This window comes from Lytechinus pictus, chromosome 11 (genome assembly GCF_037042905.1).
Source record: "Lytechinus pictus isolate F3 Inbred chromosome 11, Lp3.0, whole genome shotgun sequence".
Lineage (NCBI taxonomy): Eukaryota > Metazoa > Echinodermata > Echinoidea > Temnopleuroida > Toxopneustidae > Lytechinus > Lytechinus pictus.
In genome coordinates, this window is record NC_087255.1 from 27,876,333 (window position 1) to 27,891,503 (window position 15,171).

The following is a 15,171-nucleotide window of genomic DNA, read 5'->3' on the forward strand; positions in this document are numbered from 1 at the left end:
GTTCCTTATTAATTGTCACTTGGACTACTAACACCTGCTCTTTCTACTTTCCATTTGGATTTGGTAAATTGCAAACATGAGCAGCATGCCCCTGTGACTTAATTTCTTCTAAATCATGAAAATGAGTATATGAAAAAAGCAATCAAAAGACAAAAAATTACACCTATATGATTTTGTTGGTGTATATTTTGATGTCATATTTGCAAGCTCCACTACAATATGATTATGTAATGCACTCTAAATTCTATAAATATCTCACCCTTGCAATTTTACATGATTTTACTTGTGCATCATCTGCAATATCTGACACATTATTCCATACAATCTTCAATGAAAACAAAGAAATTCATCCATCATGGAACTTGAAAGCTCAGAATAGCTTTTAATCTTTCCCCAAACAGGAATGCCCCCTTATATGTGCATGGATTTATCAATATCTTACCTTTTGGCATGTGTTCTAAGCATGTATTAAGCATCTCATAGACCTTGTCCATTGAACAGGTTGATGCACTTTTGACCATCGTCACAGCTGTTAGAAAACAACAAAGAATCTGTATAAACTTCCAATTCATAAATTCATAATCAAAACATATCAGACATGAAGACTCAAACAGAAGATAAACTTGAAATTGGCAAATCAAAACCCTATACAAAGCACAACAATGCAAGTTTTATACATTTTCTCAAAGCTCACTACTTTGAGCTATCCTCAAGCATAATACTTTGCTGGTAAACAATGAAAGTGCCTAACCCAGCATTGTTTTGTTATGATATGTAGCTTTGATGTGTCAATTTTACTTTTCACTCTGTTCTGAGCCTTTAATATTGCAATCATAATGTACGATGGAGGATTTCAAGTATGGTGTCGGTGTCAGGGCTTGGTGTTGGTGTTGAGAATGTGACTTTGGCTGCTTGACCAAGCTTCAACACCTACATTTATTATGGGTTCACAAGAATGATACTAATCACTTATAATATCATTGAGAGCTATTTTTTTCAAGTTTAGTGCTGTGGCTGGTGTAAAAATTAGTTTAACACCAACATTTTTTTTGTAATTTTGAGATTTTGGAAGTAAAACAATACCACCTACATGTATGTTTAATGATTCTGAAAACCAAGGTTTAACTCAATTTAGCTTCTTTTTGCCTATGAAGCAGAGAAGCTCTTTCCGATATATCAATAGATTTGCCAAGTGGATAATGATTAAACATCAGTTTCCTCAAAGTCACAATTTTTAATTATTGCCTTATACTCTTTAACACCTGAAATATTCACTAAAACCTACTTGCACTTCTCTTCTCTATAACATTCACCATGGCTGTCTTGATAGCGGTGGTCACCGGGGTCATAGGTCGTGTCCCTGCTATCCTTGTTCTGAGCTTTGCTTGATTGGTGGGCTTGCTAGAGTTTTGCTGATAAAAAAAAAATGAGAAGAGAAATCATTCAGTGAAAATTTCTGACCTTGTACATACACATAATATGAGTAAAAAGAATGACAAAATGTGTACTCCATATATAAAATATATACATTTCATGACACCTGACAACCAATTTGTCATTATTACAGGATAGCAATACCAAGAGCTTAAAAATGTATACTATAGCTTGTTTCTTATAAATTGTTAAAAGATCTTGATTGAATTTTGATTCCTTACATAGCTCCTTAAATATGATTTTAAAGAGCAAATTACAGACTCCCTACTCTTATATAAAAAAAATCACCCCCCTTGAAAAATATCTAATACATGCACCTAAAATAATCATTTGAAAAAAAATCTTAAAAACAGAGTAATATAAAGGAACATGAACTTATATTCTGTATCACTGAGTTGCAGAAAAACATAAAATTGCTTGATCAAAACTTTCTGATTTTAAGCAAGGAGAATGAGTATCAATAAATACTGCATACATGCCAATGAGCTGTATAATGCAAGACAAAATTCATGTCGTATTGTACAGTGTGTCCCATGATATCGATATTATTAATATTCTATAACTTGATTATAACTTGATCATAATACATGTAACTTGATTATATAAATAATGAATGAATGACATATTCATACTGCTTAGATATTCCTCTCATTTGATGCAAATCATATCATACACCTGTACATATTTCACATTAATGATTGAATACAACAAATCAGTGGCGTATATCTGAGCGGTGAACCTATTGTTTAGTGAGGGAAGGGGGATGATCTATTGATTTATCATCCCCCCTCACTTCATTAGTATGACGTCACAGATTTACGTCAATGGAACAAATCATCCCATAGATTTTTGTTCATGTGCGTTTCTCTTTTCCAAGAGAAAAGCACAACTAGTATAGTCCTTTGATATGACTTTGCCATAAAGGGAAGATTAATTAAGGAATGACAAAGTTCTGATTGTTCAAACTGAATGTTGCATTTCGATGATTCATGACAGGTTCATGACAGGTTCATGTAATACTTGTTTCAATGTAGAGTACTTTTCAAAGGAAACCAAATTTCTGGTGTTAATAGACAGAGGGCCCTTCTGTCATCAGACGAGTAATACATCAACATGTTCTGTCTGACAAATGGAGAGATTTGAAAATTTTTCCTTGATTTTCATTTTCACAGTTTCTATGGTAACTGTGGGATAAAACATCCAACAAGTCCTTTAATGAAATACCCCCAGGTGAGCGTTTCATAAACATTTTCGTTCGACAAGTTGTCAGATCTGACAGTTTTTTAAAATTTTAATTGGCTGAGAGGCACTGTTAACTGTTAATTAAACAGGACTTGTCGGATAAAATTTCCAACAAGTCCTTCATGTAACGCTTCCCAGATGTTTGCTACAACTGGTTTCACTCTACATTACTGAAAATAAATGAGACAAAAGTGATATCAAGTATGGAAGAATGGGCCCATATTCAGATGCAGTGGCATGCATACACTGTAGCTCATCATCATAACCCTTCTACATGTAGTACACTGTAAACATATGAACTCACTGTATTGGATCCTGATACTGGCTGGCTACTCTCATTATTAATAATATCCGACAGTGGAGCCGTCACATCTCTCCTCTGAAGCGTGCTTTCCCGTTTTAACCTACAGAATTCATTTGTGACAAGTTCTCCCTTGCGATCGCTTATAAGAACCTTGGTGATTGGAAAGTCCGGCGCCGTCACGCACGCCGTCGGAGACAACGTCTCCGGGACAAAACCCTGTGTGAAGAATTCATGATCAATAACCACCTCTAAAGGTGGTCGTTCCTCCGGATCTGAGGATAATAAGTCCGAGATAATTTCCTTGGCAACTGGGGATAGGGTTTCTGGAAAATGATATTTGTTGTGTTTGATACGTGCATAGGTTTCCTTTAGTGAGCTGGTCTCAAATGGAGGTCTACCGACTAACATTGTGTACCTGAAAGAAAAAAAAAAGAGGAAAATTGTGAAAGAAATCGTGATGATTTATTAGAGTTATATTATCAAGTCATATGGTTTATTTAATTACTGTTCATGGTACCTTCTTTTTTTACAATTCATAAGCCAATCAAGACAATACATTCCCATTGAATTGATACATTCAGGATAATAATCATATCAGAAAGAAATTATTGAAACTTAAGTTGAAGAGAATGACATCTCTTTCCCACACAGAATTTGCTCCTTGAAGAAATTCATAACAAAGAAATGAAAAAATTGCCCCAGTATAAGCACCATAATTGTCTTCTTAACAAAACCCTAATTTGAAAAGAACATAAGGAAGAAAAATATCCCTCAAACAGATATTAATTCCCTGGACAACAGCTTAAAAATGACCTTGTACATGTCACTACATTATAATGAAAAACATTCTGAAATTTCATGTGCTGATGATATAACAATCTGTATATGACAAGCACACAATATTATCCCACATGTGCATTCCTAATCATCAGAAAGTACATTGCCAGGCTATTATCAGAGACCTGAGTGGGGGCTTCATTAAGTTGGTTGTAAACTTATGGACGGCTGTACACGTGATGAGTGATTTGGGGTGTGATTGATGAAGGAGATCACGCATTACTTATTATGCGCACGCTGGCATTTAAGCATGATCTTATTGATATTTACTCTTTGTGAAACAGCCCCCTGTTCTTATGCTAAATGAGCCATCCATTTAAAGGGGAATCCAACCCAAATGAAAACTTGTTCTCATAAGGAAAAGAAAAATCAGACAAGTTGTTTGGTGAAAGTTTAAACAATATTGGACAAAAGACAAGAAGTTATGAATTTTTAAAAGTTGTAAATATTGGTAATCACTATACCCATGGAGACTTCAAATTGGCCGCATATGGGATGTCACAATGATGTAAGGCAAGGACTAATCTTCCATGTACTTCAATACATATTATGGCTAAAATGTCATTTTTCCCAATAGTTTTATTTCAAATTATATTTTTCTTTCATGAGGACATAAAACAATATACTACCTGGGTTATACTTATATCTAGATTACTGCCCCAGGGGAATGGGTACTTAGGAGAAAACCACAAATCCCTGATAATAAAGTACATGGCCTATGGGAAAGTTGTCCTTGCCCCTTGTCATAATTTACTTACCCAGTTGCCAATTTGAAATCAACATAGTATTAGTGATCTCAATTTTAAAGCAGCTATAACTTTCTTATTGCTTGTCCGATTTCTTTCAAACTTTCACCATTCTGTTTAATTTATTTTTCTCCTTCCCAACACAACATTTTATGGCCAAGGCTGGATTCCCCTTTAACCCTGTTTGAATATTGTGAGTGAGTTTCCCATACAAACATTTTGACTAATTATGAAGTTTGGATTAAAATGCTCAAGAGTACTCAATGAAATTTTAGTCTACAAAGATCTGATTTCAATGGTAGCTGCTGGGAATAAAAAGATCAAGATCCTGATGAAGCACCAAAGAACAGCTTTCCAGTTTGCTAAAAAGTTGTGCACATCTTACAAACAGCTTTATGAAACACCACCCTTGGTTAGGTTCAACTTTTTCCTCCAATTACTATAAGGATGAAATTATTAAAGTTATAGGCCCGTATTCTGAAGTCGGGCTTAACTTAAACTCAGGTTTAAAGTTGTGGTTTAAGTATGGGAAGCCAAAAGTATCATAATGTTTATCTAAGTTGTATGTTTCTTATGTTTACTGTGCTCTTTCCTGATTCATCGATGGTGAAGACAATCATCTATTTATAGTTCCTAGACAATTATGAATGATATGAGAGCCAAATGAGCTGAAGTATGATATCTCTACTGTTAGTGATTTATGTAACAATTGGCTATCCATACTTAAACCACAACTTTAAACCTGAGTTTAAGTTAAACCCGACTTTAGAATACGGGCCATAGAATCTACTTGTTGCCATTTCGAGGAACCAAACATTAATTAATTTGGATCTTAGAATGCGAGAAACTTCTGCATCTCCATGTGCAAACTCTCAAATGAATTGCAGAATTCAGAAATAGTTTTGTAATGCCACAGTCACAACCAAAGAAACTGGCCCGTATTCTGAACTCAAGTTTAAATCAAACCCTGGTTTAAAGTTGTGGTTTAACTATCGAGAGTCAATTGGGGCACAAATCCCCAACAGTACACATTCCATTGAGTAACTCCCATGACACCCAGATTGCTCATGACTGTCTGGGAAAGGGGGGAATGATAGCTGAAGTATTTTTCTTCATTATGAAAGCAAAAGGAAACATATTTAGTAGACATAAGAAATATACAATATAAACAGAATTTTTAAATTTTGGCTCCCCATAATTTTAGCCCAGAATTTAGACCGTGGTCTAAAACCTAACTTCAGAATACAGGCCACTGACTACAAACCAGCCAATAGTATGTCATATTGGCATTAACACAATAATTTTGGTTGGTCTGGAGTCGGTTTCGGCTGTGTAACGGTAGCATAGTAGATTTATTATACTCACATTATACAACCTAATGCCCAAACATCTGCTTCAAAACTGTGTCCTATTTTACCCAGCACTTCAGGGGCTATGTAGTTTGGTGTGCCACACATCGTTCTGCAGACATATAGAATACAAACAGGATGGTTACTTTTAGATATAAAACAAGATATTATATGAACTTTAACTGCTGTTTGAGGTTGGGGATGAAGGGGGGGGGGTGTATTGAGTCAATCCCCTCTTAATACAATGCAGCATTATGCATCCCATAACTTCAACAATTGATTATCTATTAACCAAACATGGTAGCCAACAGGCTGAATTACACAGATTCTACAATTCTATAGTACAGATATCAATTAAATAGATATGATTTAAATACACATGTACATTTTTAGAAACACAATTATTGGAAGAGATATAATTCATTTTTGAAAGGACTATGTACACATTAAAACACAATTATGAGGCTGAATAAAGAGTGGCAGAATTAAATTGAGCAAGAGAGAAAAAAAGAGAGAAAAAAAAGAAGAAAGAAAGATGATACAGGGAGATAAAAGGATGAAGGCCAGGTGGCCGGGATCCTTGGGAGAAAGCAGGCTTGAATAACTCATTACATATTGTAGAGATATCCCAGAGTAAATTATTCTAGTCATCCTTTTACTATATTCTAATAGAAGTGAAACAAATTACTACTTGAAGTTGAAATTTTATACAATAGTTCATAAGGCTTCATGGAAACAATTGGAAAAAAAAATGCATGACAAAAGAGAGACCTGGCAAAATGATGACATAAATTTGTCAACTTGCAAAGAGTCTTTGCAATGACATTACATGCATTGCTTTCAAGCTTTCAATAAAGTATACATGTACAACCCAGGCCAAGATGCTTTTCAGTGAAAATTACATGTGCGCATGAATTTCGAAATACATTAGTTCCAGATTAAGAAACCTTGCATTATCTCTCTATCCTGAACGCTACTATAGCAAAATGTGTGGAATATCACTTTTTTATTAAAGAGAAATGCTTTCCGTCACTTGGAAAGATCAATATGGTCAGGAAATGAAGTCAATGTTTAGAGGATTAATATCATATATGATATGCTACTTGTACCATTTTTATGTTTTAGAAAATTACAGATTTTGTGAAAGGGTCCATTTCTTACTTCAGCATAGAAATATAAAACATGGGAAATAAAAATAGAAGTAAAAAAAAGAGCAAGAGGGAAGACTATTATATTTCAAAATAATTTTCATGCACAACATTAAGGTGCTGAAATTATTGTTATATCATTTGAAAGGGAAATACACTGTACAATCCCTACAAACTTTATGTGTAACACATTTGCATTGAAAGTAGGCCTACTGTTGAGAATTAACATGTACAGGCATTTGAAAAGCAAGCACCGTTTATAATTCTGTGAAATATGGTGAGAAGCAAAATTCACTGGCACCGGAGGAGTTAACAACTTGTTCCCTGACATTAACCATCATTGTTGATCACCGTCAGTGTTTATAGAGGGCTCTATATTTGGCTCAGACGGGTCGGGAAGGAAACTCTGATAAAGGCCATCACAAATAGTTTGCTTCAACGCATCGAGCGAACCCTAGCCAGGGGTTAGCCCCTATAGCTCATGCTTGTGACTCATCGCTATAGCTTCCGTTTACACTGGCTAGTGCAAGTTGCACCAAACTGTCCTATTCAATGTTTACCAAGACGTTTTCAGAAACATATTTGTACAGCTCATTTGATACTAGCTCACTGAAGTTTAGTTTTGTAGCATACAGCCTATGACAGCGAGTGAGCACAGGCTTCCGTCGACAGTGAATGGTACAACTTGATCCAAATTTAATCTTATTCAGCATTTTTTTTTTCTTCCAGGACAATGATTGTTCACACTATCACACCTCCCTGACATTGGACACCTTTAAACCTGATAATTTAAGCATCTATTTCAATAATTCCACAAAAGCCAGATTTAATTTTGGCAATTATCACTAGCATCATAAAACAATTTTTTTAAGGGGGAAGGGGGGGGCAAGTCTATAAAGACACATGGCCATACATGTATTTATACACCACAACAAGAAAATCATGCACTTCACTTTGTTATGCCCCACTTTCCCTCTCTGTTTTTATTATTAAGTACATGTTTTACCTTGACTTTTAATAGTGACTGAGTCAGAGGTACTTGCTACATGTACACGTATGTCTGTTACTATAGGCACTGGTGATCATCTATATATCTTTGGATATTTGAGAGCTGCACAAAAATGGCTCATTTTTTTCTAGCTCAAACTTTTGTTCCAAGTTACACAAAAGGGTGCACTGATGCATAATCCCAAAAGGCAGTAGTGTTTCGAAATGTAAAATATCAAAAACTGAAAATGCAGAGGACATGGTTTTCATGTTTTAAAAGCTCTAGATTTTGAATATGCCTAAGGTTTAATATTCCCAAGGTTCATCAGTCCGAAGGTTCGTAAATCCAAAGAACAAGGAACCTGATTTTATTGTCAGATTAAAAAAATCTTAGTAAAAACAAACTATATTTCATTTTGGCATAAGTACCTTTGAAATAATGCCATGAATGACTGACAAACCTTTCTTCCATTTTCAGACTCATCTTGGAATACACTTTGTATAATTGGCAGGCTTTGGAATAACAAACCTTTGGAATCAACGAACATATATCATGACAACAAGGGTCAATAACAAAAACAAACCTTTTCCTATCTCCCTCAAACTCCAGTTTAGCGGCTAAGCCAAAGTCGCCTATCTTGACGCCCATGGTATCCGTGAGGAACATGTTGCCAAGTTTGAGATCTCTATGGATGACACAGTGACTATGAAGATAACGAACGCCCTCTATGATCTGAAGCATGAAATAACGCACCTCTGGCTCCGTCAGGTGCTTCCTCAACTTCAACATGTGAAGGAGAGACTGAAAGAGAGAAGAAAAATAGGAGAGAATGAATGAAGAATGGAAAAAGAATACCCCATTATAAGGGAGGGGGAGGGGGTGGGGTGCTCCGGCCAATGTCCGGACACCTATATGTACACCTAGTTTGCATCTGGATTCTCGATTGTTCAAAAAATTCTTGAGCATTAATATGAAATATTAAAGAGCTGTACATGTATGGAAATCATAAAAAGGGACAGATCAAATATCTCATTATTGTCATGAAAGATTGTCAGAGGTTTATGTGACTGTTAAAGCTGTGCTGCTGAGTTCCAAAATACATGTAAGTTACTTCAACAGAAAGAAAAGGAATCATGTGCTTGTTTTATAGCTAAAAGAGTTTTTACCATAATCAGTGGACTATTGAAAAAGAAAGTTTATCACTTCAAAATCACGTAAAAAAGGGGGGGGGGGAAGGATGCAGGTGAAGGCATAATCCTAGCTCAAAAATAAATAATTCATTGCAGTGTTGATAAACTTGAATTGTATTTTAAACATAAATGAAATAGTATTTGCCAGAAATGTGGGTTTCTGTTTTAATACATAAAAGCAAGAAATCAAATAAAGCTCATCAAAATGATCATGTTTATTAGTACACTATTGACATGCATGTATAATCAAATGTGCTCCACAATACCAAGGCTTTGAATGGACACATTGGACTCTGCATTCAAATATATAGTTTTGCTACTAAACTATGAGGAAAGGAATATTATCAAATAAGGAAATAAGATATGACGTTTGTTATGTCTCACAGAAGTCATTGTCTTTTGTAAAAAAAACATTGTGTGGTATCATGATGTCATAAAACATACATGTACATGTAAATAAACAATGATGAGCTAGCAGGTTCAAATTCATATTTAAGTGGTTTTAATTAGAAAACAAACAAAATTTATATGATTGTGTATTGTCATCGTGTACCATATACGTTTTATAGGTGGGGACGTTCACACTGGGTTAACAAGAAAGTTCTATTAAATCATTAATTACATGTACTACTTACCCTATTAAAGATATATTTTCCTAATTCTAAATCCAGTATTAAACTTTTTTAAAGCAAAAAATTTCTGCGCAATATCATTGGACTTTATATCCTGACATTAATCATGGTTTGCATAATGTTTAATTACAAGTGTTGGGAAAATTTCAGACGTTGAACTTGCTATTATTGATTTAAAATATCAAAGATAGATTTTGCTACTAAAAAGAATCATCAATAGTATTACCAAAGAGGTAGTCTTCAGCTTGCACTATGGATATTAATCCAGAGACAGATCCAGATTATTTTTAGCCCTAAATTATCATTCCTATGTAGGTCATTTTCCAGATCAGATCAGATATTGGGAGAACCAAATTGCATCGATTTTCGAGTGATGCCCCTTCTTATATGAAATCATGGATCTATACACCTGAATTAATCTGTGTTTGATACACTTTTTTTGTCATACATACATGTATACAGGTTGCCAGTTGCAGTCCATTATACATCATAACTGACAAAAATTGTATCCGGAAAATACCAACGAAGTGTCATTAAAATGTATCACTTTCGAAACACAGACCTCTATCAAGGACAAAAGAAACAAGATCATTGTCTGCCTATACCTGAAATTTGATGTAAATGATGGTAGGATATTATTTGAGGAAATAAATGCATACAGAATGCTTTCCCTTCCTAGATTATAGATCCATAAAAAGGAATGAATTTCATGATTTGATGATAACTATGTACGGTACATCAATGTACACGTACAGGGAAATTTAATAATTAAAAGGTTTTTTTCAATTTTGAGGGAAATCATGGCAATCTTTGAGAAAAAATAATAATTTCTTAAACTAATTAAAAAATTACATTATAACCTACTCAAAATGTAGGCCTACCCCTACAATTTAAAGCCTATAGTACTTGGTAAGAAACTGTGTCTATTTGTTGGCCTTATACCGTAATGCCCCCCCCCAAAAAAAAAAAAAAGTTACAAAATACAAATAAGGAAATTCCTGTATACATATAGTATGTTATTCCTCTCCATGTGAAATGTATATTTCCCTCTCACATATAAATACTATAAACATGCCAGAAAAGTTACGCTTTCTAAAACTAGTTTATTGGAACCAGTTCAGGAAACCAGTTTGGAAGATCGCTTTGCTAGCGTTCCCAAATGATCACCCGAAAGTGGTTTTCAAAATCACTTCATGTAAAGTAATCTTGTTGCTATGGGAACGCTCTCAGTGGGGTGACAAGTTTCGCCCGAAATTAAAAACCGAATCGTAAGCATTCTACATACAGTGTGTAGAGTAGCGTGCTCAAAATGTGCGAAGGTCGCTTCCCGAAGAATGGTTGTGTCCTCAATTATGCTAAAACCAGTTTAACGAGGCAAAGCGATCTTCAAAAAAATACATTGCGAGGTGGTTTTCCGAACCGGTTTGGAAGATCGCTTCCAAGACTGCTTCGACCGTTCTCAATACACGTTATAAAACTAGTTTCCACTAACTAGTTTTAGGAACGTAGTGAGAACGGTGTCTAAATGTAAGTGACTACTGTTACATCACAGTATTTATAAGGAATGATTTTTCAGTTGCAGCGATTTGAAACAACGATGATTATGCAGAATCACATTTATAAATGCTCATTTTGGGGTAGAAAAGGTTAACAGTTAAAAAACCAAAAAGGACTGTTGTGATGGTGGTAGGGAAGGGGGTTCACCCCTGGAAAATATCAAGGAACCATGGAAATTACCCATTCATTGAAACATTAGACCTAATCCAATGCTCAGATTTAGGCAGTATATCGTGAAAAGCAGCTCTTTAAAATTGAAAAAAATATACATATACTTTTGCCTTGGATGGTGGAATTAAGAGAAAAATTATACAGTATATAAGATATCAAAACAGAGAGTGTGGATGTGAATTGAAAGGCGAAAAAGTGACACATGTACATGTACATGTAGATGTGGGAAAAGAAATCACCATTCAGTATTTGTTCATCTTTTTAAGTTTACCTTCGATCAACCCCCTAAAATAGTAACTTGAACACATCTACAGTTTGTATTAATTGTCTTTCTAAAGGGGCTTCTGGGGTAAAAGGTATCGATTGAATGCAGTAAAAGTACTTGAATGTAAGCCAAAATAATAAAGTGAGATATAATTAGTCTTCTGGGGCAGTGTATAGTGCTAAGTGAGTTTGAAATGTTATCAGTTAATAGGGAAGTGAGAAATTATACTCTCCTTCAATTCCTGATGGTCTAAACTTAAAGTACTCTTTACAAGTACAGAAGTAAAGTGAACATATATATATGGTTCTACAGGCATAGACCAACGTGGTTTGGGTGCTGTTTTTTAATGGTAATTTTAAACTGGGGGCTGTTTTTATGGTAATTTCTGACTTGGGGGCTCTAAGAATGGGTAACAAACTAAAATTCATGCACATGCATAGCAATGCACCTGGCTCATTGCATAACACTACTAAAAGTGATTTTGTCCTAATTTGGAAGCCCCCATTTATGGCTACTATATACTAAGTATTACATTTTCCTGTAGGTATATAGACCCACATGTTGTAATTGCAGATGGGAGAGACAAGAAGGATTCAATGCTTGCCCCCCCCCCCCCAAGAAAAATATAAAACAGCAAACAAACACAAAACAACACACAAACATATAAACAAAACACCACAAATACATCAATAAACACAATTTCAAAATGACACAACATGAATCATGATACAAATGACATGCCCATAGCAGTCTACCATACACAACACAGATGATACAATATACACTTTATTTCAGTTGAAATATTTTTTATGAAACAGCCCCAAGGATGGGCCCATAAATACTCACTTTATGTCTGCATAGTTCAAGTACTATATATATGTTTTCACTATCTTGAAAATGTTTATGGAAGCCCACAATATTTGGATGTCTGAGCTGTGCATGGACTGCTATCTCTCTCTCCATCTAATAGAAATGAAAGAATTGAAATAGAATCAGTATTCTTTCAGAAATTGCATTATTCCAATTCATTTTATTTTTTATGAAGCATTATGATAGAAAGTGAATTTATCTAGAAATTAGTATTTCTATATGTACACTTTAAGTACTTAATTCTCAATCAAAAGAAATAACAGTTGGAGATGTGCATGTTGTTTTGTAATGGTCATATAATTCAACAATTTTATTTTTTGGTTGCCAAACCATAAAAAGGAAATTGGCATCCGGAGTTGTTATTGATTTGGCAAGGATTAAAAGTATAGCACTCGAAAGGTCATACTGCATATATGGTGAATCGGTTTCTTCACAATACAGGGCAGGTCAAATCACACCCATACAATCATGGAAAAATACCTGGAATTTTGACATGAAAGTAACAGTACTTTTTAAAAAAATGTGCACGCATTGGTACTTTTTAAAATGATAAGAACTAAGAACTTTCGCTCAGATTTCTCCAAGGTTGTGGGGATAGCTGCAGTGCGAATCCAAATTACAATATACGTACATAGAATTAAATAAACATAAATTTATATAGTGCAGCTTTTATATGAAATTATTCAACTGAGCTTATTCCGAGCTCTTTTTAATTATTTCTATGTGTACACAGCAATTTTCTTACTTAAAAGAGATGTGATTTCAATTTTGATTTGAAGATAATTTCTATTTTTGAAGATATTAATGAGGCAAGTATGCAATCATATAACAAAGCAAGCCCATCATTTGCTTTTAATAATATAGGAGTCTTGGTGATGGCTTATATTATAATTACAATTTCTTTCAATTTTTAATAATATGGTTCAGAAAAGAGTGAATGCAGGAATCACTCAGGGTTTTTTTAGACCTGAACAATTTTAAAGAATTTTTGGTATTTTCCTGGTCAGACAGGTGAGAATACATCTGAGTATCATAGAGCAATAGCATGTGACAGTAACATGTGTTAAATAAGTCTGTCCCCGCATCTGTCATTAATGAATGTATGTTCCAGAAGACAATTAAAGATGAAGCATTTAAAACGACCATCCTCATTAAATTTTGTGATTTGACTCACTGTTTGCAGAGTTTCATGCAATGAGATTCAGAAATAGCAAAATTTATTTTGAAATAAATATCAGAATTTATTTTAAAATATATAGCAAAAGTTATCTTAAAATAAATAGCAAAATTTATAAATCTATTATACAAACACCCCTCTGTTTTTGTCTGCCTATACTATAGTACACTCAGCATTTTTTCTTAATTGTAAATAGTCAAGTTATGAAACTTTTGCATACAGTCTGCCAAAGATATTTCACTGGTCTAAGGAATCAAAATGAAAGGAGCTTTACGGTTGGCTGTATGATGACCATTGCAATAGTGTACATATAAATTTACCAAAAGTCTACCGCACAATAGTGAAAGAACAAGGGAAGTCTGATTGTATCTCCTGTAGTTACATCTTTTTAAGCATGACCGTACACAAAGTGGGGGCAGATGCCCTAGAAATTTTAAACATTTTCACAAAATAACTAAAAGTGTGCACGAAATCCTTCAATTTCACTTTGGAAAATGCAAAAGTGCCCCTATGACGAGTTCAGTTGCTATATTCCCTCGCTTTCAAGTTTCTATGTAATTTTTACAAGTTCTGTCCCCCTCCCCTGAATATATTCTCTACCGATGTGTTTTTAAAAGAAAAAAATTCTTCCAAAATTTTTGAAAATCTGCATTATAATCTATATTTTATTTTTAACTTCATATCAGTAAAAAAGGATGATGTCTGAGAATGGGTATATATATAATGACCTACATGTACAACAAATTTGGGAATCCAAGTATTTTGCTTCGAACTCCTACATGTACTGTATGTAAGTGCTGCAATTAGTACTTTCGAAACTGTCCAGGCAAAAGAAATTGATTGTTCATGATAAGTTCAAAAGTGCAACTGCCCATAATGGCAAGGTCTGATAATCCCTTCTGCAATTTCATTCAATAATCAGGAAAATATCGGGAATCACAGGAAAAACCACAGGCTAATGGGTGATTTCCTAGCAATGATCCTATTCTCTATAATTAATGAGGATTTATATCTTGATCAGATTCCATGAAATTGATTGGATGTATTTATAGCAAAGCTCTCTTGAATCATTAACAGTCTGTATGGATGAAAATGCTTATCCAGAAAGTCGGTTGAGAAACGTCATTATAGGGCCAATTCTAATATACAGTGCGTCCCAGAAAAAACGAAACCGAGATTAAGCGATGATTTATCATAACCTAATCACAAACACAATAGACAAATGACCTACCAATGTAAAGCTTAGAATCTCCTCTTTCAT

General features: G+C 34.4%; 1 protein-coding gene across 6 annotated transcripts in view; it reads right to left on the reverse strand.

The window, feature by feature from the left end:
- Window positions 1-15,171, reverse strand: part of LOC129271108 (serine/threonine-protein kinase PLK1-like) — a 41,171-nt gene that overhangs the window by 9,429 nt on the left and 16,571 nt on the right. For all 6 annotated transcript variants that reach the window (XR_010295017.1, XM_064106252.1, XM_064106251.1 and 3 more), the window contains 6 exons: window positions 12,710-12,826; window positions 8,632-8,849; window positions 5,929-6,024; window positions 2,981-3,395; window positions 1,286-1,412; window positions 443-529 (listed from right to left, as the gene is read on the reverse strand). Coding sequence is in view for 5 of the 6 variants with exons in the window: in XM_064106252.1 (XP_063962322.1) it covers window positions 443-529; window positions 1,286-1,412; window positions 2,981-3,395; window positions 5,929-6,024; window positions 8,632-8,849; window positions 12,710-12,826 (1,060 nt within the window). In the remaining variant the exon portion in view is untranslated. The remainder of the gene's footprint in view (window positions 1-442; window positions 530-1,285; window positions 1,413-2,980; window positions 3,396-5,928; window positions 6,025-8,631; window positions 8,850-12,709; window positions 12,827-15,171) is intronic.